The following is a 22,787-nucleotide window of genomic DNA, read 5'->3' as shown; positions in this document are numbered from 1 at the left end:
CTTTCCAGGAACAGTCTTGTTTACCGGAAAATATGTTGTTATCGACCTTTCAGATTTAACATCATTCGCCGTTTATTTAAAAAAAAAAAAATGAATAAAATCAAATAAAATAAATAAAAAAATTGGAAATTGCGATTGGAAAAATAACTGTTGATGCAGTTGTTAAAATTCTCATCTCTTAAAATAAATAGATAAATAAAATATATATCATATTTTTGAAACTCCGAATTGCTCAACGCTAAACCGTAAAACTTGTTTATTTGACTAACCTTGACTAGACCCTCCTTCTAGTTATTCGTCATCATTGTAGGAAACAGCGACCTCTAACGTTGTCTACGGTACTCTACACATTTTGAATAAGCGCTAATAGATTTCCAGATTTTTTTTTTTTTTTTTTTTTTAAGTTTAAAGGAAGGGTAACTGACTCATTTTGCACACACCACCTCGATAAGCGCGTTTTGTGACCCTGTAGACACTGAACGCCTCAAACCTACCGTAGCATTTCGAAGACTGTCAAGGACTAACACCTCTAGTTTCCTAGAAATGAGTGACCTCATTGTGAAGGTAAAGTAGGCAGGTATGAGAAAGGCAGAAGAAAATGCTAGGGCATTGTTCGAAAGGACTATTTATGGTGTAGTTAAGGCGAACAGACAGTAGTCCTCTGAACTTCCCAGTGTGTCATCTGCAACCTAATTGTATAAACCCAAAAATTAATTTAAAATATTACAATTAAAAAAATAATAAAATAAAATAAAAATAATAATATTTATTTACAACCGATTCAAATTAAAATATTTACATTAAATATTTTTAAATTAAAAAAATGTTTAAAATATTTTTATTCCGGTGTTGCATTCATGTATCTGGCAGGTGACAACATTCACATTTTTTTTAGTGTAAATTCCATCAAAGAAAGGTTTAAGCAGAGTGGCGTATCACACCGAGTGATGAAAATCATCTCCCAGCTAAAAGTTTATTTATAAAGTGAGTTTCAGATCAGATGTCACTTGGTTCAGATAATCTGTTGTCTGTTCATTTTTATGGACTTGTTTTAACCGGAACTTTTTTTTTTTTTTTTTTTTTTGTACATAGCATGAATTCAAAAATAGGAAGAATGTTGAAATACGAGCAGCAGTGAAGAAAGATCTCATAAAAATAATAGCTAATGAGTTGAAATTAGATATAACTGAAAGGGGCGAATACTGTGTTGATTGTAACAAAATAAAATACGATCCTGTTTATATGCTTTTTCTGAATTATAATATAAATTAAAAATTTGAAATAAATGATATTAGTGAAACGAAGTAAATTAAATGGATAAAACAAGAAATGTAATGAATATTTCACTAAGTATTTCTCAGTGTTTATTAGTGTGACTAGTTCGTGTTGCAACGTGTTTGTATTATTGAACGCGCATCAAACTGTTGTTAAATATATATATATATATATATATATATATATAGTTTATCTTTTATTATAGTTTTCCAAGTCATTTTGGCAGTTATTTTTATTAGTTATTATTATGAGTATCGACAAAGAATGTTGCGCACGTCACTTGACACATTTTACAAAAATGCATCAAGTGATCATTGGGTAGAAACACTGGGTCGGTCTCTCTCTCTCTCTTTCTCTCTCTCCTATCTTTCAGAACTAACTACGCGAGAAGCTAGATACAGTCAATTAAGATCAAAATGGGCTACACTTTTAATTGATAGTTTTTTTATTTTATTTTATGCAGTCATATATAACCGATCTATCGATTTTGTTCAGTATTTCATGAAGTAGAGCCTCCGTAGCTCAGTTGTATAGACGAAGCCCTTTGGTCGGAAAGACCTGGATTCGATTCCCGTCAGTGACGGGAGGAACCTTTATCTGGTCTCTTTCGACTAAAGGTGAGTTAGCCGGTCTCATACAGAGGTAGGGGGATATTTTGCAACCGGAAACTCGGGTTTTTCGTTCTCCAGAACAGGCAAACCGGCCCCATGAATACACGCATCTAAGACGCATAACGAGACGGTCGCGGTTGTGAAGTCCACAACTAAAGAACCTCAATGGTTCGTGAAAAGCTAAAGACAAGACTTCATGAAGTGGTTTATCAATTAAAAAAAAAAAAACCTCGATTTAATGGACAGGAATGTCCATTAAATGAACTTCAGAAATTAACAGGTTATTTTTTGTTATTAATTTGATGTTATTTTTAACAAATTTTGGCGAATAGGCCACCATATGTTGGAAAAACACTGTCGTAATTTAGCCGACATAAATGAGTCACCGCTCATAAAACATGTTCGGCGAATGATTAGGACATGATCAACACCAATCGCGCTGTAATTGGTTCTTTTGTCGCGTGGCGTGACTTTTCTGCGGTAGTTTTATTACAAACATTTTCGTAATTTTAGGGAGTTAATTATAAAAAAAAAAAAAAAAAAACAGCAGAATTCAAAAGTTAAAAAAAAATAATAAAAACGATAGTTTTTTTCAAAGCAGGATTACCAAGCGCCTCAACATCGGACATTAACTTCACATTAACTTATCTAAAAGTGTGAAAATTGTGTGTAAAACGATTTTTTTATTATTACAGTGATAATATTGATAAAATTGCAGTATAATGTTACAGATATTTTAATTTTAAAAAATTCGCGATTTAACGAACTTTCGATTTAACGGACACCCCTAGGGTTTACTGTTTACTAAATAGGCGAGAGATGAATTTCATCGTCCGATGTGACACCACCACCTTGTTTACTTTACTAGAGACTTGAAATTGCTGGAAAAGGTTCCATGTTTGGTCTCTAGAGGAGGATTTCTGAAGTACGTAAAAAAAATAAATAAAAATAAAATTATAAAATTAATACAAATAGAACAAAAATCAACCCACTAATGTAGTTAGTGGGTTGATTGTTAGGAATTGCATAAAAATATTTCCTGCTTTTAGGAATATTTTTGATTGAATGCATTTTAGATGAAAAACAAAATTACTTTGCGCAGTTATTCTTGAAAGAGGGTCTTCATGACGCGTGAGGTTTTCATTTACTAAAATACTCAGTTTTTCTGGGAGAAATTTAATCATCACTCCCTATAAAATACTTATTGTGTCACTTTCTGTTTGTCTATCTAGAACGCTGACATCATGATTGATGAATGAATGCGCTTGGAAGTTTGCGATTACGTCCACTTGACACGCAACTCCACGGCTGATGAATCTATCTCGTGATCACAATGCAAAAATCCCTAAGGCAAATGTAATTTTTGATAAAGCCATAGAATAAATAAAAATTATATTAGAAGGTCTGTTCGTTAGAATTTTAGCAATACAGAGAAGTTTATAGTTTATTTATTGAAAAAACTTTTTTTTTTTTTTTTTATATTTGGTGGGAAACGTTATGTTGGCAGTTTATTCCAAAAGGTCAACAGTGCAGATATTAACTGATTAAAATCTCAAAATTATTCACTAGTATACTTTAATTTTCGTACAATTGCAGCAATGATATAATGAATAGCTACATTTTCTTAATTTTTAGACATTATACTTCTATTAAGAACTAGTAGAAGTATATTTTTACTAGTGCTTTTATATTTATTAACTTTGGTTAATGAGGGCGATATTTCCTTGTTTTTCTTATAAATAAAAGCACTTTTGACTATTTTTCATTCGTTTAAAGGTCCATCCGCCTTTCATTGTGTCCCTTTCTTTTTAATATATTTATCAAGGGACAGTCTAAACGAATCAATAGGTATTTACGCATTTCACAACCCCCCTCCCCCCTCCCCCCCCCCCCAAAAAAAAAACTACTTCGTCAATATATTGCGGCATTAGAGTTTGGCCACGTCATTCACGGGAATTTGTAATAAAAGAAAAGCTGTTGATCGATTTAGCTTTCTGCATTGGAATTGCGCGCATGCCAAATTTCCCCCCTTGTTTTTCCTCCCCATTTCAGCGCCCACACGTACACACACACACACACACACACACACACACACTCCAATGACTTGCCAGAGCTCTTCTTCTACACTCATACGTAGCTAAGTTGTCTAATATACAACTGGATAATATGAACAGATGTCTGGACTGACGTAAGTCAATTACATTTTGAAACTAACTTTCAAGGCCATCTGAATATTATCCTCCCCCCCGCCCCCACCCTCATCAACTCCTTCCTCAATAATATACCACTACCGACAGATAAGTGACATCTCTGATGTTTTTATATTATTTCGAAATATTTATCGAATTATGTCGTGATTAAAGATCGATTGACGCTGAAATGTCACCAGACAACACTCACTTCTGAATTTCTTGCGTTAATAGTAACTCTTTATTACATCTTATTGTTCTTGATGTAAACGGTTGATATTAACCCTTAGCAAAGTAAAAAATTTTGAAAATAGAGCAAAGTCTAACAATGTAAACGCTCCAAAAAAAAAGTAACTGCTTTATTTTGTTTCCTTTGCTATTCTATGACAACGAGGGGAATTAAAAGAAATTTTAATCATGAATGATCACGACTAGGTTGCTTCCAGTTATAAGATTAAAAAGAAATGGTGATCATGAATGATCGTAATTTATTTTTCTTCCACTTGTTGAACTGACGAAAGAATCTGAATCATGATTGAGAATTTTTTTCTTTGTTTATTCTATATTGATTTATTCTATAATGATTTTTTCCTTTTTCAAAATTACTGCAAACATGTTTTGCAGTAGGAATTATCATGATCATGATCCCAGATTCCATAACTCAATCGGTATCGACCATGTCCTTTGGTTGACTTAGGTTCGAATCTTGTTTAGGATGGAAAACATCTTGATAAGAGTTTCAGCTGAAACTGAGTTAGCCAGTCTCAGACGGCTAACGTGGATGTTTCATTCTCCAGAGGAGGCATATTGGACAGAAGAACGTACGCAATTAACAGACGTAATACTTTGATCTCAGCTTTAATTGCTTTAGGCATAACCAAAACAAAAACACGATCCTAATCCCAATTATTTTTATAGTCAAGAGACCTCTTCACAATAAGACGTTCTGGATTTGAAAGCTTATAAAACAAACACAGAACAGAGTTAAACAGTGCATGAATACAATCGACAAAGAGGTGAGAGAGCTAGATTTTTCTCTTATGGAATGGTGATTGATTTGAATGGCTTCTGCGGAGGTGATGAGCGTGAATGGATTCAAGAAAGGTGTGACAAGTGATGTGAGTGATATGTGGCCTCCTTCGATGAGTCCATGACTTCCTGGAAGTCTCTAGTAACAATAATAATAATAATAATAATAATAATAATAATAATAATAATAATAATAATAATAATAATAATAATAATTTATTTTCATATAAATGGAGCAATTTGAAATTAATATTTATAAACCGAAAAATTCACCAGTTTTTTTTTTTTTTTGTGTGTGTGTGTGTGTGTGTGTGTGTGTGTATTGGCAAATCTTAATTCTCCTAGTTTAAGATATACAAACAGAAGATATTGTAGGAGAAAGAGGGAGGAGATTAAGTGCCGTTACTTTTCTGTACAAACAAGGATTCTTACCACACCAGTATTATGCCATACAAGCCTCAGTAACGATACACAAATTCTCAGTTGATCAACTAGGAAACTCGCCACTCACACACGAAAACATTCATGTGTGAAAGATGTCTGCAACCTTGAGCACAGGAGTGTAAGGGTTGGAAGAGTAGGGGGGGAGGGAGAGAACGTATGACGTCGATAGAGAACCTTGGATAGACTAATATGGCACTGTGCCAGTCAATTTCTTGCAGGCTTAAGCCGCATGCCAGCTATGCACAGTTTTAGCCAAGAACTTTATTCTCTTTTATTATGACTGTAAGCAAATATTATTTGTTTCACAGTATTCAATGTGTTCAGAACACGAATATCAGATTGTCCGAATAACATTATTGTATTCAAAATAATTGCACATTTAATTCAGAAGTTAATTAGTGATACTGTAATGACAGAACGACCTTGGGTTTTCCAGGAATCGGTTGGCAACAGCATTCGCTTAAAAAAACTGTGTCGTAAGGGATCACAGCGGGACTACACTTTAATATGAACTATTTGATTACCAAATATCACTCGAGTTAAAGAGAAGGTCGTAGAATTTTCAGTAATTGTTACTGTATACTTAGAGTGAGCAACTGCTATCTATAATGAAAAAATCATTATAGCTAGCAGTTGCTAAATCCAGCAACCGACCACTAGACTGTGTGTGTGTGTGTGTGTGTGTGTGTGTGTGTGTGTGTGTGTGTGTGTGTGTGTGTGTGTGTGTGTGTGTGACAAGGAGATCAATAGTATCCACATATCCAACAGGTCCACATCCAGCCCATCCCAAAGAAAGTTGCTAAAAGTCAATCAACAAACTATCGTCCAACTGTTCTCTCAAAAATTATGGAGAAAGTCATCAACAACCACCTCTTGAACTATTTAGAGTCATACCAACTCATCAGTGACTGGAAGTATGGATTCTGCCATTCGCGATCTACAGCTGATGTTCTTGCTTTCACCACCCATCTATGGACTCAGGCCATGGATGAGTGGTGGAAGTGGTAAAGTTTGAAGAAACTCAAGTGGTTACCCTCGACATTTCAAAGGTATTTGATCGGGTTTGGCACAGGGGCCTACTCAGCAAACTGCCCTACCATGGTCTGCCTTCCTCACTCTGCAACTGGATCGCCGATATCCTAGCTATATCCCAGTGGGACAAGGACAACCTTGTAAACTTCAATGCCACCAAACTCAGTTCTGTCTGATCTCTCGCAAGAAAGGACTCGCACACCCTTTCCCCTTCACCTTCAGTAATACAGAGATATCCAAACACGATCAGATTTCTCTTCTTGGACTGACTTGCACTTTCGATCTTTCTCTGGCACAACCATATTTCAACTATAGCTTCTGAAGCGGCCAAGAACGTGATGTACTTTTGCACAAGACACTACTTCACACCTTCACAATTACTAACTCTATACAAATCCCCCTAACCATGAAATATTGCTTCCATATTTCGGGTGGTGCACCAAAATCCTCTCTAAGATTGCTCGAGTCTATCCAGAAGATGGCATTCTGGCTAATTAATGATCCCTCTCTCACAAACCCACTTCAATTCCTCTCTCACACACAGACGTTTCAGTTTCTGTCTTGTGTCCCTTCTTCAGATACTTTCATGAAGTGCTCTGCTGAATTGGCTGTTATTATATAACTGTTATTCTTCCACTCTCATCCAAAATCATTAAAGCAAGAACCACTGCTAACCAACCCTTTTACAGTTCATCTTAAAACTCGCTGAAACACTTCACTGTCTCCTCTTTTATTCCATCTACTTCTTTTCCTTTGGAACAGTCTCACCCACTCTGCTTTTCCCAGAGATTACAACCCTCAGCTGTTCAAGCAAAATGTGATCAGACTCCTCCTTTCTTCTATTCCTCTTGCCCACACACGGCACTTAGGTGAGAGGTGATTTTCATTATCCGGTGCAGAACTGCATTACGCAGCACTGCTTATTGAAGTTGGCTTGAAGTAAAGTTCCATGTTTAGTCGCTAGAGTAGGGTTTCCCCAAACTATGTAAAAAATAAGTGAAAATATATAAAAATAAAATAAATTAATAGAAAAAAACCTATTGCCTACTCACGGTATATATTAGATATTACAGATTCCAATCTTGCGTGAGTGGGACTCATATAATACAATGCGCCAATGCGATGTTCATGTCAGGAATAATTTAAAAGGTAATAAACATTTTGGGAGATGACTTCCTTTTCAACTAAAAATTGTCACAAGCGACAGCAGATATTGAAATCTATTGTAATGCATAAATAAACAGTTAATCTAAGACAATCCACTGGCGCATGATGGATCTTTTCAAGGCCGTTTCAAACTATTAGAAGTTTGCGTAAATGAAATTAAGCTGAAGGAGACGAAAAGCTGGAAATGTATAAAGATCTTTTAAAAGCTGACAGAATAGTATACTTCCATGTTTATTCTCCTTTTTGATTGCATTCTAACAAAGTATACTTGAAAAGCAAGATTTATGGGAAGCGAGGAATTCAGGGAGGATTTGGTAACTTCCGAAAGGGATAGTTAACAAGTGATAGAATGAAAGATTCTATCCCTTGATGATTGATTTTATTTATTGGCGAAAGTTCTATATATCCACATTTGGAATTTCAAAAACATCGTATGATTAAGTTTCGAATGAGATTTGTTCCATGGTGTCCTTGTTTGTTCCAAATCTCAGCGCATTGGCTAAAGATCCCCCCCCTCCTTCTTTCCTACCCCCCCCCATGAAAAGAAATGTCTGGACGTCGTAACTATCATTCCTAAGAGAGTTCGTGAGGTCTCGACATTACCTCGAGTATCCCTTATTTATCGACTAGTAGGATAACAGCTTATCAGGATGATGTCCTCATTCTTGGGCGTTGCGTAAAAAAAAAAAAAAAAAAATGATGATGGTGACCCATTGAGGATGAAGTTTATAAGTTGTTTTGCAGACGAATGAAAGAAAAAAAAAGTGATGGCCTTGCTTTTCTGAAGTAGACACTGTGTTTCTAGGTAGCAGTATTTGCAAGCTGTTTTTGTCGTGGTCATTGTACTGAAGCGACTCCATTGTTCTAAATTGAAAGCTGTGTGTGTGTGTCATTTTTGCTCAATACCGTAGTATTAATGAAATTACACAATTATACAGTAAAGTAGTTAAACAAATTGTAGATTTTCCATCCTTAACTCTATTATTTTATGCAAGAATAAAGAATTTTCATAGTTCAGTTTGCAGTGCAATAATATTTAGAAGTGTCGAAATATACACCGTTCTCATTTGATCATGGCTGGCATCCTTCCATTGTTTACGTTGGAGCGCCACCTAGAAAATGTTTATTAACCTTTTTTAAATATATTTTTTTTTAAAGATTCGTCTGGTGACTTTATTTGCCAGCCATCTGTCTACTGTGATAAAAATACATTGTTATTTGTTTGTATGTGTTAGCCGATCCAGTTATTTTTCACAAAATAGAGGATTAAAAAAAAAAAAAAAAACGGGAGTAATGGAAAGGTATTAAAGGTTATATCGGGATATCAGTGTGAAGAACATAACCTCGGTTGTTAATGCTGCTGAGTCACAGTGAATGCGAGAAGTATTTAAAACCTACATGGTCTGTCTCGACGCCTAATTGTGTTCGAATAGGCTACATTACAAGGATAAGGTTTCAGGACTTGTAAACAGCATTTTTGTTGTTCTTCATCAGTAACAGGAGGCAAAGACAGTAGCTCCACCTTGTGTCGAACATTGGCAACCACGTGTACACGAGATATCAATGGTATTTAGTGAGGGTCTGAGGACTCAGTAACTTTAAATTTTTCACTGTCAAGGAAGAGGCATGTTTCGGAACTCGGCTGACACATTGGCGTTTGTGTGATATTTAAATATTTTCGTGTTTTGCTGTCGTAACCTTGCCATCGTAGCTATTATGGGAGAGTTGGCGCTCAGCAGGCTGTATTTTTGCAACTGTTGTTAAGGCTCCCAAGGTTGTTGACTAAAAAACTTCCTCAGAAACAGTGCAAGGGGCTGACTAACGTGAACAGCAACGACTTTCATCATCGAGTCGGTGGGCGGGACACGAGATTACGAAGGTTGTTCAGCACGTGTAACCGTACACGTGGGGAAAAAGGGGGAGTAGAAGGGAGTAGGGGTGGATGAAAGGAGGGGGAGGAAAGGAAGTTGCAAAAAGACGAAATCTTTGAGATGTGCTGCTTGTAAAGCCGCCTTATCTGTTGAGGCAGCAACGGGTTGGGTCATCACGCTTTATCTTCGATCCATCGTCGCAAGGTCGTTTGTTACCGTTCACTACGGTCGTAAATAGGTGTGTGCGCGTGACTTTCTGCGTAGCCCTGAGCTTGCCATCCGGCTCCGGCTGGTTGATCAGCAGCGCATGGAATGGCGAAAGTTCACCAGTATGGATGGTCTTTGTTGCAGGACTCACGCTCTCTTTTTCTTGGGATTTCTACGACCACGTGACCTATTGAATTGCGTTCTTATTTCTCTGTTCATTTATTTCTATTCGGATTTCTTTAATTTTGCTTTGTGTGATGAAAAAAAAAAAAGTTTCCGAGAGTTAACCCCCCCCCTCCATATGAGTCTGTTTACTACACTTTTAGTGCTGCGCTAAACAACAACAACAAAAAAAAAGGGGGGGGGGTTCGTTTTTCTACTTAGAGGACAACTAAAACTGATCTTATTCTTTGTCATGCAGATACCAACAGGATGCATTCGCTGTTTTTTTTTCACAGTTCCAACACTAGAATTAGTCCCATCCTCTTCATTGAGAGCCATTGAAATCCTTTGTTAAATCCTTAATTAAGATTTATTATTATTATTATTATTATTATTCCTTTTTTTGTATTAAGCCTATTGGCCTGTTACGCAGCTGTCCTAAGCCCTTCCAAACCGTACCCATCCCGAGGATAAGGTGGCTAGCCTTATGCCTCCCTAGAAAAATCCTAAGCTCCTCACGTCAGCGACGGGAATCGAACCCAGGACATCCAGGCATATCGTTGCGAAGCGCATAGCCACTCGGACTATTATTATTATTATTATTATTTATTTTTTTATTTTTTTATTTATTTATTTATTTTTTTTTTTGTAAATGCCAATGATGTAGCTTTTAGAAAAGAAATCAAAACATTCCATTTCGTTGTCGTTAATTCTGTGCAGCGTTTTTGATTTTCTTTTCGGAAGACATCATCATCGACTATTCTTATTCTAAGATGGAATTTAAGATGGAGTTTGGCTTACATAATTTGGAATTAATATCAGTCCTCACCTCTGATAAACATTATTTTATTTTAAGTTTAATCAAATACAATGTCCAGTTCATCTGTCTCTAATTTTCAATGCTGTGGTTTGAGTACAATGATCAATACTAGAACATTTGCTTCCATTCAACAATAAAAACTTACGTCTGACGATTTTCTTTTTTGTGTAAAAATAAATTGACGCACAATGATTAATGTCCGGTGTGTAGAACAGGTTATTCTGATGTTTTCCAGGTCCATCATTTAAGAATGCATGACTTCGTGTGTCACCTTACAACGAAACAGATAAATATCCAATAAATGTCTCCGTTTGCAACGTAATTTAGATCGCAAATAGTACTCAAGGGACGAGAAATGATACTGTGTGTGTGTGTGTTGACCATTGCACCCTATTGATCAGCCTGATGAAGAATCTACACAGGCATAGAATGCAACGCAAGAATTTGTTAATATTTTTTATAGTTTTATAGAACATGCCATCCTCCAATGAGTAACTATTCCCTCACTTCATGTGAGCGCTGCAAATGTCACAGTCACAAATGATGTTGTGCAATACCATCGATACAAATCACACGACTGCTGCCATTTACACGACACACACACAATTCCATGTATCTGTCATTGGTAATTTATAGACGGCAACCTTGGGTTAATGGATGATAAGTTTAAAATCTTTCATGAGTAAAATTCACACACACACACACACACACACACACACACACACACACACACACACACACACACACACACACACACACACACACACACACACACACACACACACACACACACACACACACACACACAAATGAAAGAAGAAAGACTGCTGCACACAGTGATTGGTTGTTAATTTAATCTGAATACCTTCATTGTCATTTCCTACTTTGTATATTGTGAGTTTAGAGTCAGCACATTATATTATATTTCAGGAAATGACAATGAAGATATTGTACAAAATCGAAAATATGTTTCTGTCACACAATTCACTTTTCAGTTGTGTTATTATCTGCTTAGTTTCCAGTTGTATCTAACTGTTTTTAGTCTTTTGACTTTTAAAGCAGATGATCAATTCATTTTTCATTTTGGTTTTCCCATGGACCCCTTTTCTACTATTTTGCATCCGAACCTGCTAATATGTCAGTCTCATTCCTACGTTGCAAACTTGTAGCATATAATTATATAATTTGTGGCTAAGAGTTAGACCGGGAATCCTTATCTAAAGACCCAGAATGGAACTCTTCCAGCCACATCTCTATTTTAGTAAACTGTGCGATGATCAGTTATGCCGTTTTGTGTTTTGCCTGATTTTTGTCCCTTTTTCATATCATTTTATTCAACCACCTCCCACCATAATAATTTATTCTACTTTCGTATTTAATTTGTCCTCCTAACTAAAAGCAGTAAATAGCTGAATCGTGTTATCCGTTCTATTGATTCATTATCAAGCATATGACTGCTTTCCTCTCCTTCCTTTCATGCTTTCCTATTTTGTCTTTAAATGCCTATTTCGATTTTTTTTTTTTCACTAATTCATTTTTAACTAATAGTTTCTAAGAACGGCATTGTAAAAATCGCAGAGATTGAAAATATATAATCTGCCTAGACCTATTCTATACGCGTCTTCTAAGCCCTTTTTTATAACCATTTTTGGTTATAGGCGTTTCTATTTGTCTCATCTTTCTCTATTGAAGGCTTCGCAATGCGAACATTCCCCACTAATTCATCTTTCCATCTTCTCTCTGGTCATCCAGGCATTTGAGATCGACTAATACAACCAGAATTGAATTAGCCAATCACAAATGACTGTGGCAGGGTTTCTCTTTCCCAAATAAGGTAAACCGAAAAAACACACAATCAGCAGTTATTCAATGAGTGAAGCTGGGTGGATGGTAGAGCGAAGTAGGGTCGAGTCGGTTATGCACCGTTTGCAATGAATCTATGGTTTTCATAATTCCATTAAGATACCTAGTAATAATAATAATAACAAAGAACTGCTCCGGTAAAGGTTGATATGGGAAATCATCGAGGGAAAAAAAAAAAAAAAAAAAAAAAAAAAAAAAAAAAAATATATATATATATATATATATATATATATATATATAAAACGCTTTAAAGATAACACTTAGAAAGCATTCCTGAAACCTCGTGAAATAGCTTTCAGATAGATACTGCCTTTGATCATTTTCTTCTAACAAAATTCAAATTATTCCTTTGAAATGCCAGAAGATGCAGTGAGTAGAAGAAAAAGTAAAGATATAAGTCAATTTTATATTTAGAAAATGTTAAAAGGGAATAATTTGAATGTGGGGGGGGATGTAGCGTTGGGTTGAGAAGACGTTGCTATCAATGACGTTCGTTGTTTGTTTGCTATTCCTCTGATAAACCCTTTATCAAAAGACAGAAGCAAACATAGCAAATCATTTTCGGTCTTTTTTTTCTTTCTTTCTTTCTTTTTTTTTTTTTTCCAGTTCTTCTGCGATCACGGAAAATAGGACAATTTTTAAATATCAGTTTTATTCATTTAAACTTGTACCATAAATGAGCTAAAGGTTAGATTATTCAGAAGTAATTTTGCTCTAGAAACCAAGTAAGTATATTTTCAAACCCATTTCAGGACTCCAATGAATAAAGTGGTGGTCTCGCACAATGGGAAGTGAAATTCATGTACCAGGAAAGAAGAGGAAGGGGGAAAAAGGTATTCACAAATGTCTATGCCTGGTGGGATTTGATTCGTCTATGGAGATGGATGGAAACAAGCCTTAAGTTACAGAGCAGTGAAGCTGTCCATCGTTGGTTGAATGCTGGCAAGGTAATGCATCCCTATAACGTGTGGTGACAGAGATAACTGAATAGCATGAATTATTAGTACGGTAGATTTGAAGCTGGACTATAAAATGGCTGGATGCAGCAGGGGAGTTCAAGGAGAACAGTGAAAGTAGCAATAGAAAAGTCATAGAACAGAGACTATATGTTCTAGGGAAAAATTAGTATGAGAATTTAAATAAGAATGTGAAAATTCTACCAGTTGTTGATAACGTGTTCTTCACGTTATCAACACAATACCTTAGAAACTAAATATATTCACCATGGACACGGAAGTTTGTTATTTATTTTTATTTTTTATTTTTTGCATGCAAAGCGGTAAGTAACTATTAAAATAATTCTTGGCAATTTCTTTCTGTTTTCTATTTTATATTCACATTGGTGAGCATTTGTGTGTGTGTGTTGTCCCTAGCACGTGGCGGATCCTATATGTGTATGGACAGATGGAGAGCATTCTTATTAGGCCTGTGGGAGAAGTGCCAAATATCTACTATATGCAAGTAGCCCAAGGCCTTTTCGCAGTCTCATTACTAGGATTGAAATGCGTGTGAATGCCAAAGTCTTTCATGAGGAATCTCAGTTTTTATGTTGCGTAGCTTCTGATACAGGTTCCGGAATAAATGGTATTTGATTGATGTACCTTACAATACTTATAAAATTTAGTATTCGCTTTCAAGGAATGCTTTACAATGCGCAATAGTTCATTATCCAGAACTGTTTTTTAACCCCATATTATCAGTAATCAGTAGCGAGAAGTTACATTGAAATATGCACAGTTTGTGCTGTAACAATTAAAACCATATAATTATCAGCACTGAGCTGTCTATACATTACTCCGATAGGTGGCGATACAAACAGTTCAACAGAAGTGTCACGATATTTTACTTTTAGTCTGTTTTGTAAGTTTCAAAATGATCAAATCATTAATTACACAATTTTAACAATTATTTGTTTATTTTTATTTTCAGAAATCTTAACTTTTCAACTATCGTCCATGAAGATGATGAATTTGGATATACTAGGAAGAAATCTGCAAGAGTTAGTAAGGTTTTTTTTTTGTAAACAGTATGAGTATTTCACTTGTGAAAAATAATAACATAGTTAACGAATGATTGCATGTGAAAACAATGTTACGTTTACATATATTGACATTCTACGCATTACCCCTACCCCTTCCTTGCACCTGTTTCCTGGATAGCTCTGCGCTTGTGTAAAATGTCATTGAAAACAAGTTTTTACCATCTAAATTGATACTGTGACTAGTTCCGTAAATTTTGAAATCTTTTTTTCTGAAGGACATCGTTTTGTTTTTTTCCCTCATTTTGCTATTATTATCATTAGTAGGTGTAAGGTTTAAGTATGTAGAGGAAACTGCAATAAAGAAGTCGCAACTATTCGAATTCTCTACTATCGGAGATCAAGCCTTGAAATAAAAAAAAAAAATTAAAAAAACGAACAGACAAAATTCTCTACTTTTACAGCCGAATTGCTTCGGCCGTAAAATTAGATTAAACATTACAGAACTTTTTTTTTAAAGACGCTACTAGGGTATTAGACCTTATTAAATGTACAATCTCCGATGAGAATGAATTGAAATATTCAAACTTAAAGCATGACCGAGTAAGTCTATGGAAAACAGAATAAGATAAATATAGTAATAATTCGAGATTGCAACATCCACGATACATTAAAACGTTTGTTATTCTCAAAAGCTTAATATCCATTCATGTTCGCGTAATATTCGTTTCGACAAATGTTTGAATTTTAAATCTTTATTACCTAATCTCTTTTCTGCCTACTGGGTGGGCGGTATTTTGCGTGCTTGTTATTCTCAATGCTAATATTCCATCATTCAACTACATCTATACTCCATTACGGTACCCAATCTCTAGACCAGACATCTTAAGTATACTGATTCCTATTATCTGCAACTTCGTCCCCAACCCACGCAGGCTTTCGTCAATGCTGCCTTTACAACAGGATTGATTTAATGACACAAGAAAGAGCGTCTCACTCTTAGCGCGCCACTTTAAACATTCTTGTCGCCACACTTCAAGTTGGTTACTCCCCAACGCACTGGGTTCCGAAGAGGAGGAGAAAAAATAGAAAACAGGACAGTGACACGCAGATAGGGCGTACGTAAGTCTCCAGACTGTTGAGGTAATAGCCGGCCGTTGACCTTAAGGAGTACACTACCATTTCCCGCCAGAGGCAATAGAACCGTTAGTTCTTGCAACAACTCGCGCGATAGGCACTTGTTTACCACCCTGCTCCCATCTCTTTCTTCTTTGTCAGAAAAGCTACACGTGGCCTTGAAAGGTTAACGGCCCAATAACGTGACAACTATAGGAGCGCCATAGATTTCGTGGATATTCGTGGCCCACCCCCTTCTCTTGACACTTGCTGTGTGAATAATGAGTTCTTTTAACTAACTTTGCATAGTCTTCCCAGAGAATTAGCCACTTTGCATAAGGCATTGTTGTGGTGAGTTGATGTGTTATCCCAGGAGACCAACAATGTCGGATCTCTGTAGTCTATCAGTTGTTAGTTTGTGAGCCAATGTTTATCATTCGATTCCACTTTTTTTTATGTTTAATAATACTCCAGGATTGTTTGAGTTTTTTTTTTAAAGTACCTTGTCGAATCTGTTTTAATATACGCTAATTAAAACGTTATTCACGATGAAGGATTCGATATTAATATTTTTAAAACGACGAAAGTGTAGTCGAACTAACCTAATATTCCCATTGAATATGAACTGCTGATGGGGCGTTTTGGTGCAATTAATAGGCCTTCGTTATTTCATAAAGAAAAGCATGAGATAAGCAATCAACAAGTTCCAATGTCCACAGATAATAGTGCATATTGGTGCTCGTTTTGTGCAATGCTGCTCAAATCGTCCCCCCCAAACCGCGTCAGCTTTTTTTTTTTTTTTTAATATGAGTGGTTTAACTACCTTTTTGAAGTTTGTTCCATGTATGTTTATAATAATCACCTGCAATTATTTGTCTGACGCAGGTCACCTTGAAATCAAGGGGTTCGTCTGGGTCGTTTATCTGCGGAAATTATTATATTCTGATAACGGTGTTAAGGAAAGGGTGTATAAAAATATCATTAAAATGAAATTTAATATTTAAAAATATAAAGGAAACAAAGAGAAGCTATTTTTTATGAATAAAAAAGGCATTTATGAGTAGTTTACTGATTCTTCGGTAAATCACTGACCAATGATAGTGTTGTTTTGTAGTCCTTATGCATGGTCAACCAATTGTTATCCCGTTTTATAACATATACAATCATGAGCCAAAATATTATGATCACCTACTAGTTGTGTGTTGAATCTCTTTGTCTGAGATAACTTTTCCCCACTTTGGCACGGATGGTGTCTTGAAGAATTCTAAACCAACTACACAGAATAGCGTCCAGGAGGTGAGCTGAGGCACTGGCATCTGCAGATATTGCATTCTACATGATCCCACAAAAGTTCGAAGGGATTCAAATCAACGTTCGTCGAACGATGCTTGCACACTGCGAGCTTTGTGAGGGCGTTGTCTTGCGGGAAGAGTCCAAATCCTTTGGACCATGTAGGGTAACAATTAGCAATCACAGTGTGTGTGTGTGTGTGTGTGTGTGTGTGTGTGTGTGTGTGTGTGTGTGTGTGTGTGTGTGTGTGTTCATTGGGGGGAACGAGAGGACTTAGGGATGTCCATTAAAACAATCCCTATACCAGGATACCGTCAGCTTTTAGGCCAAATACAATCTGTTTGGTCAGAAATAGGCCGAGTATCATGATGTTCAGGCTCGTGAGTGTATATATAATACAAGAGGAACGTTTTTTTTTTCGACGCAAAGGCTCAACAAATATTATCGTCTGAAATGGTCCATAAAAGGTTATTCCGAAGGGGAAGAAACTGTATTATTTTCTTACCTCTGGGGAAAAAAAAAAAAGGAAAGGATGAAATTTAGCCTAAAATGTTGCAAGAAATTTAAATACTCGTTTTTTTTTTTTTTTTCTGCATTTCTGAGGCGTAGAATTGTATTGATAAAAAATAAATAAATTCGGCTTGTCCAAATGTTGACATGGCAAAAGCCTTTGTTAGAGTGGGATGTGCTGGCTGGTATGAGTTTAATGCCCTTGGCCTAACCTGATCTTACTCGAATTCTCTTTGATAAGCAGTTTTAAGTCCACTGTCTGACTTTGGGGTGTTTTTTTATGCTCATTCTGTTGAATTTCTTTTTTTGCACATGTGCTGTTATGAAATCCTTCTGTAACTATTTTAAACTAATATTTCAGCAGAATATTTTTCAAGCTTTCCACACAGGATTTTTTTTTTTTTTTAAACTCTTTACTGACTTGCATCATTAGTTCATTATTCTTAGACGTTTATAAAGACGGATGACGAAGTCTAGAGGAAGTGTTAAGGACGACACGCGCAGAAAATGGAGCAAGGATAAAATTCGTCAAACAAAGCCTTCAAGCTTTGCTTGCCAAATCTTACAATGTCATGATGAAATATGCTTTCATGGCTGACGAAAGGTCGAAGGTCCTTCGCTGTTTTTGATGTGGTAGACTCTACGACATGGACTATTCCATAAGGAGGGGAGGTTGTTAAAAAAAGAGAGGTGATCACACACGTGGCTAGTGGAATCTGCCAAATCTTGCGACACAAATTATCAAGCTGTGTGTGTATGTGTTCCAAATTTTTTTTTTTTTTTTTTTTTTTTTTTTTTTTACACGAGCTAAACGTGGTTGATGGTTACAATACCGTTGAATACGGGAAAGACTTGTTTTTGGATAACTGTTTTGTGATTGTATCCAATATATTATGTTTAAAATTCACAATTATATATTACGTTATGTGTACTATATTCAAAATTTGTATTTAAGATATACATTGCCTAAGGAAGACATACCGGTCTTCAAGGCTGGATTCAAGGTTGTTGTGATCTCTACGTTATAACTTTGAAGAGAGAGAAAGAACCGCTAAAAATTATTGAGTAATTTTTAGTTATCTACACAGAAGCAGAGATCTATTGTAATGTGAGACCCTAAGCTGTATCTTCTCTAGCTTATGCGTAAATCAGACTCTGAGTAATTGGCTAGTATGTATAGCATAATCGTTATTTACAGTACTGTATGATTTTTTTTCCCATTTAAGAATATTTTTAGCACTAACATTTTATGTATATAATTTTCTGTTATCGCCAGGATTGAATTTGTCAAGTAGGTAGGCAATGGACGTTAGCATATCTCTCAATATTACAAAGATTATAATTATAAAAACGTATTTAATTGTGAGAATATTATTTAAGATATGCATTTTTAAAACTAAGTGAAATGTGGAACTGAGCTAGAGAATAGTGAACCAAGAACGATACAGGTGCTGGGTGTGGAAATACGGCTTATTAACATATGTGTTAATATTAACTATTAACACGTAATTCTCTTATATTTCAATAGTCTCATGACTAGATAATAAAAGATAATAAATGCACACATTTATTTGATTTTTTTTTTTTTTTTACTGTAGTTTTAACAGCCTCCGTTACGCAGAACCCAGAAAGACCTGGGTTCGAATCTCATCTCATCATCATGCAACGTGATGTGATGTGACGTATTCTGCCAACCATCGTTTGTGATATTGATCTCTGACATTTTCTTCTTCTTCCTTCCGTTCCCCCCCCCCCACTATTGCAGACTTTACTGAAAGCCTGCAATGGCGTAATAAAAACCTATTTTTGATATTCAGAGTACGATTATCTCACCTTTGACCCCATTACTGTATATTAAAAAAAGGCATTAAGTAATTATTAAACTAGTATATAAATGCCCTTTTTTTTAATATACAGTAATGGGGTTCAAAGGTGAAATAATCGTACTCTGAATATCAAAAATAGGTTTTACTATATCATTGCAGGCTTTCAGTAAAGTCTGCCCGTTGGTGAAATCGACATAAAAAAAAAATAATTCTTTAAATAGTTTTGTTGGTGAAATTGACATACAAAATAAAATAAAAATTGAAGAATTCGTATGTAAATAAAGGGATGATAGCAGAGAATATAATTTTGTGAAATGCGTGTTTTAGTTTATATATGGTGGTGACGTATATATTCCACTCCCACACAGGAGGGGACCTGAAAGCCTATAGAAAATCAATACTGTGGGCGGACAAGTTGACATATGTTGTATAATTAAATCTAGTATACATTTGTATATAAGAATTATAGACAGAACTATATTGGAGAACAGCGTGCATCCTACACTATAACTTAGAGAATGTAGATGTAGATCGAAGTTACATATAAGAAGCAAAAGATCGAAAAAACATCTCATAGTAGTAGTAGTACTGTTACTGTAGCCCTTATGCGTATTGAAGTACCAATCGCTATCTGTCTGTCTGTCTGCGTAACTTACTATCGATCCATATTGCGTACTTTGCGTGCGTCATTCTGTTTCTCAAGGTCAAGTGTGTAGAATGACAAACTGCGATCGTAAGTTTCTGCAGTTGAGCCCACGTGATTACGTAATGGATCCACACGTGCTGTTTTCGAACAGGAAGTGCGAAATAGAGGGAGATTCTGCTACGCACCTGTCAACTAAATATACTGTTACACGTCACCATGGAGTTGCTATGCAGGTTCCATTTCTTCCTGGTGTATAGTATTTCCTTTGTTATCCTGTCCTTGTGGGAAACTTAATTCTGTAGAAGTAGTTAAAAAAAAAAAAAAAAACGAATTCCAAGGAAGAAAGAAGGTCAAGAATTGTCATAAATATTTTTGACTTATAAAGATGGGAATTCTTTATAATCAAATGTAATATGTAATAATGTAATAACTGATAATTAATATTATGACATTAATAAGTGTCAATTAATATGCATAGACCAAAGAGGTCGAACCTAAATTTTTGGCTCTCTCAGAATAAACATCTAAAAATAGTATTTCGATTAACTTTTATACAAGAGTAGGAACGCCTTTTCCTTGCTTGCGTTCGGTTTACCGGTGAAAGCAGAGATCTACGGAGTTACCCTTGCTCCTTCTTGGTGGTGAGAGGATAAATCCTCTCCATATCGTTAACGCGGCAACCATTACGACACAAACCCAACAAGTTACAAATTCAAGCACAATTAACTCCATGGTTACGATCACTTATTTATTTTTTTTTCTTTCTTGCATCTTTCACAAACGAATGAATTAAATAAATTGTGGATATCACGAGAACTACGTCACATCCGTCTCTCTCTCTCTACACCATATATATTCCATATGTATATATATATATATATATATATACATATTCCAGACTATGGAAAGAATGTTACCGGAACTTTTTTCAAGCCGCCTCGGATAACTCCAATAAGCGGATTAGTGGTCTCACAACCAGGCCTCCATTGATAACATTATTAATGATGTCATCTCTTTTAAAATTAATTGCAAATTTTTGACGTCATAAACGTGACAAAAGTATTACATTTTATCTCTCCGTTTTATATATATATATATATAAAATCTTGGTATTTCTAGCCTGGCTCCAACTGATGAGACCTCAATAAAGGTCGAAACCGGTCTGGGTAGTGGCCCCTTGCCTTTAATAAAGCATCGTACATCTCCTCCAGGAGATGTGCTTTGCATTATGGGTAAATATTAAGATTAGTGATCAGAGCCTATTCTACTTTTACCATGAGATGCCTTGGTCTTGCACTACGTGCAGGGTCAGCTAGACGTGCAACACTTGCAGGCGCAAACTTGACTTGTTTGTCTGTTTGCTTGCTTAGGAAATGGAGTAAAACCAGGTTTAAAATAGCTTTAGCTTGGTATCTTTAACACACACACACACACACACACACACACACACACACAACACACACACACACACACACACACACACACACACACACACACACACACACACACACACACACACACACACACACAAATTTCCCAACCTTTTTAAGACTTTTAGTAACTGAGAAATATGTCCTTCTTCTTAGTACTATCTTACTTTATTGCAAAGAACTACTGATGAGTAGTTGAAATCACAATCGAATCCGAGGCCAGAATATTATGCGTATTAATTACGTGCTATTCTTCTGACCCGTTCCACCTTTTGTTGAAAAAAAAAAAAAAAAAAAAAAAATAACCTCTCCTTCCTCCGTTTGTGATACTACTGTTAACCATTGCAATCCAAAGCCGAATGCCCCAGACTGAGTTTTAAGGTAATAAGAACCATCACTATGTTTATTTGCCTTTTATGTTTTTGACTAATAATATTTAATTGTTTTTAGTTTGGCTATCTTTATATAATTAATTTCATATGTTTATTAAAATAGATGTGGCGTCATGTTTCCATGGTAACAATATCTTCTGATTATGTCGAGAATGAAATAGACAAATAGCTGTAGTTCTTTTCAAAACGTTCGAGTAACCAACACACACACAGTCACTTTTGCAGGGGAGTGACTTCCTCTGTCCTCCTGTGGATCCTCCTTAGGTTCGCAACAGTTGAATTTCGTTGCTAAGCATTCTTGTGCTACACGGCAAACGATAAACGACATCCCTAACTGTAATTCAAGAAATTCCTCATAGCTGCTGTCCCATTCGAAAAAAAGCTTTAAAATGCCACAGACAGGAGGGTGTCAAACAAATGCTGTCATCAGCCATTATCCCTGACTATTTATAGCGATATCTGTAACCTCAACTTTCTCTGTGGTCCGACCGGAGCTCTCTGCACGCTCACTTCCTCCTTCCTACCCATTTGCCAATGATAACGACCACCTACGTCTATCTACCATCACCCGCTAACGGCCCTCAGCTACCGGGTGCAGATTCCTGAGCAGCGCTGTTCCTTATGTGACTATACTAATCTTTCCTCCCCGTGGCCTTCCCCCCTTGCATGTCAACACGTGCGTGGGGAGGTTCCGGTTCCCGACACTTTAATGAAGAGTAGGTTGTTTCCTACTTTACGACCCGATATTTTAATTTCGAACAAAAGTTCCGCTATTATTCTTTTTTTCTCTCTTTGATCATTGAAATGAAAAAGAGGGCGGAAATGATTAATTGTTTAAGGTCACATGCTTTCCTTTAAATTGTGCTTGAATCTAACACTTTTGTGCAAGTTTAAATCGTATTAACCATGGTTTGTATCGTAATTAATAT

General features: G+C 35.9%; 1 protein-coding gene across 2 annotated transcripts in view; it reads left to right on the top strand.

Moving 5' to 3' along the window:
• Positions 1 to 22,787, top strand: part of cwo (transcription factor cwo) — an 87,600-nt gene that overhangs the window by 14,326 nt on the left and 50,487 nt on the right. The window contains exon 2 of one of the 2 annotated variants that reach the window (XM_090390673.1): positions 14,600 to 14,669. In XM_090390673.1, coding sequence (XP_090246799.1) covers positions 14,600 to 14,669 — 70 coding nt within the window. Of the gene's footprint in view, positions 1 to 14,599; positions 14,674 to 22,787 lie in introns of both variants that reach the window. The other variant, XM_090390674.1, reaches the window with a different exon arrangement.

Source organism: Typopeltis vanoorti, chromosome 3, assembly GCF_054136105.1.
Source record: "Typopeltis vanoorti isolate ZY-2024b chromosome 3, IOZ_Tvanoo_1.0, whole genome shotgun sequence".
NCBI classification, from domain to species: domain Eukaryota; kingdom Metazoa; phylum Arthropoda; class Arachnida; order Uropygi; family Thelyphonidae; genus Typopeltis; species Typopeltis vanoorti.
The sequence above is the reverse complement of the archived record's forward strand: the minus strand, read 5'-3'. Positions and strand labels throughout refer to the sequence as shown.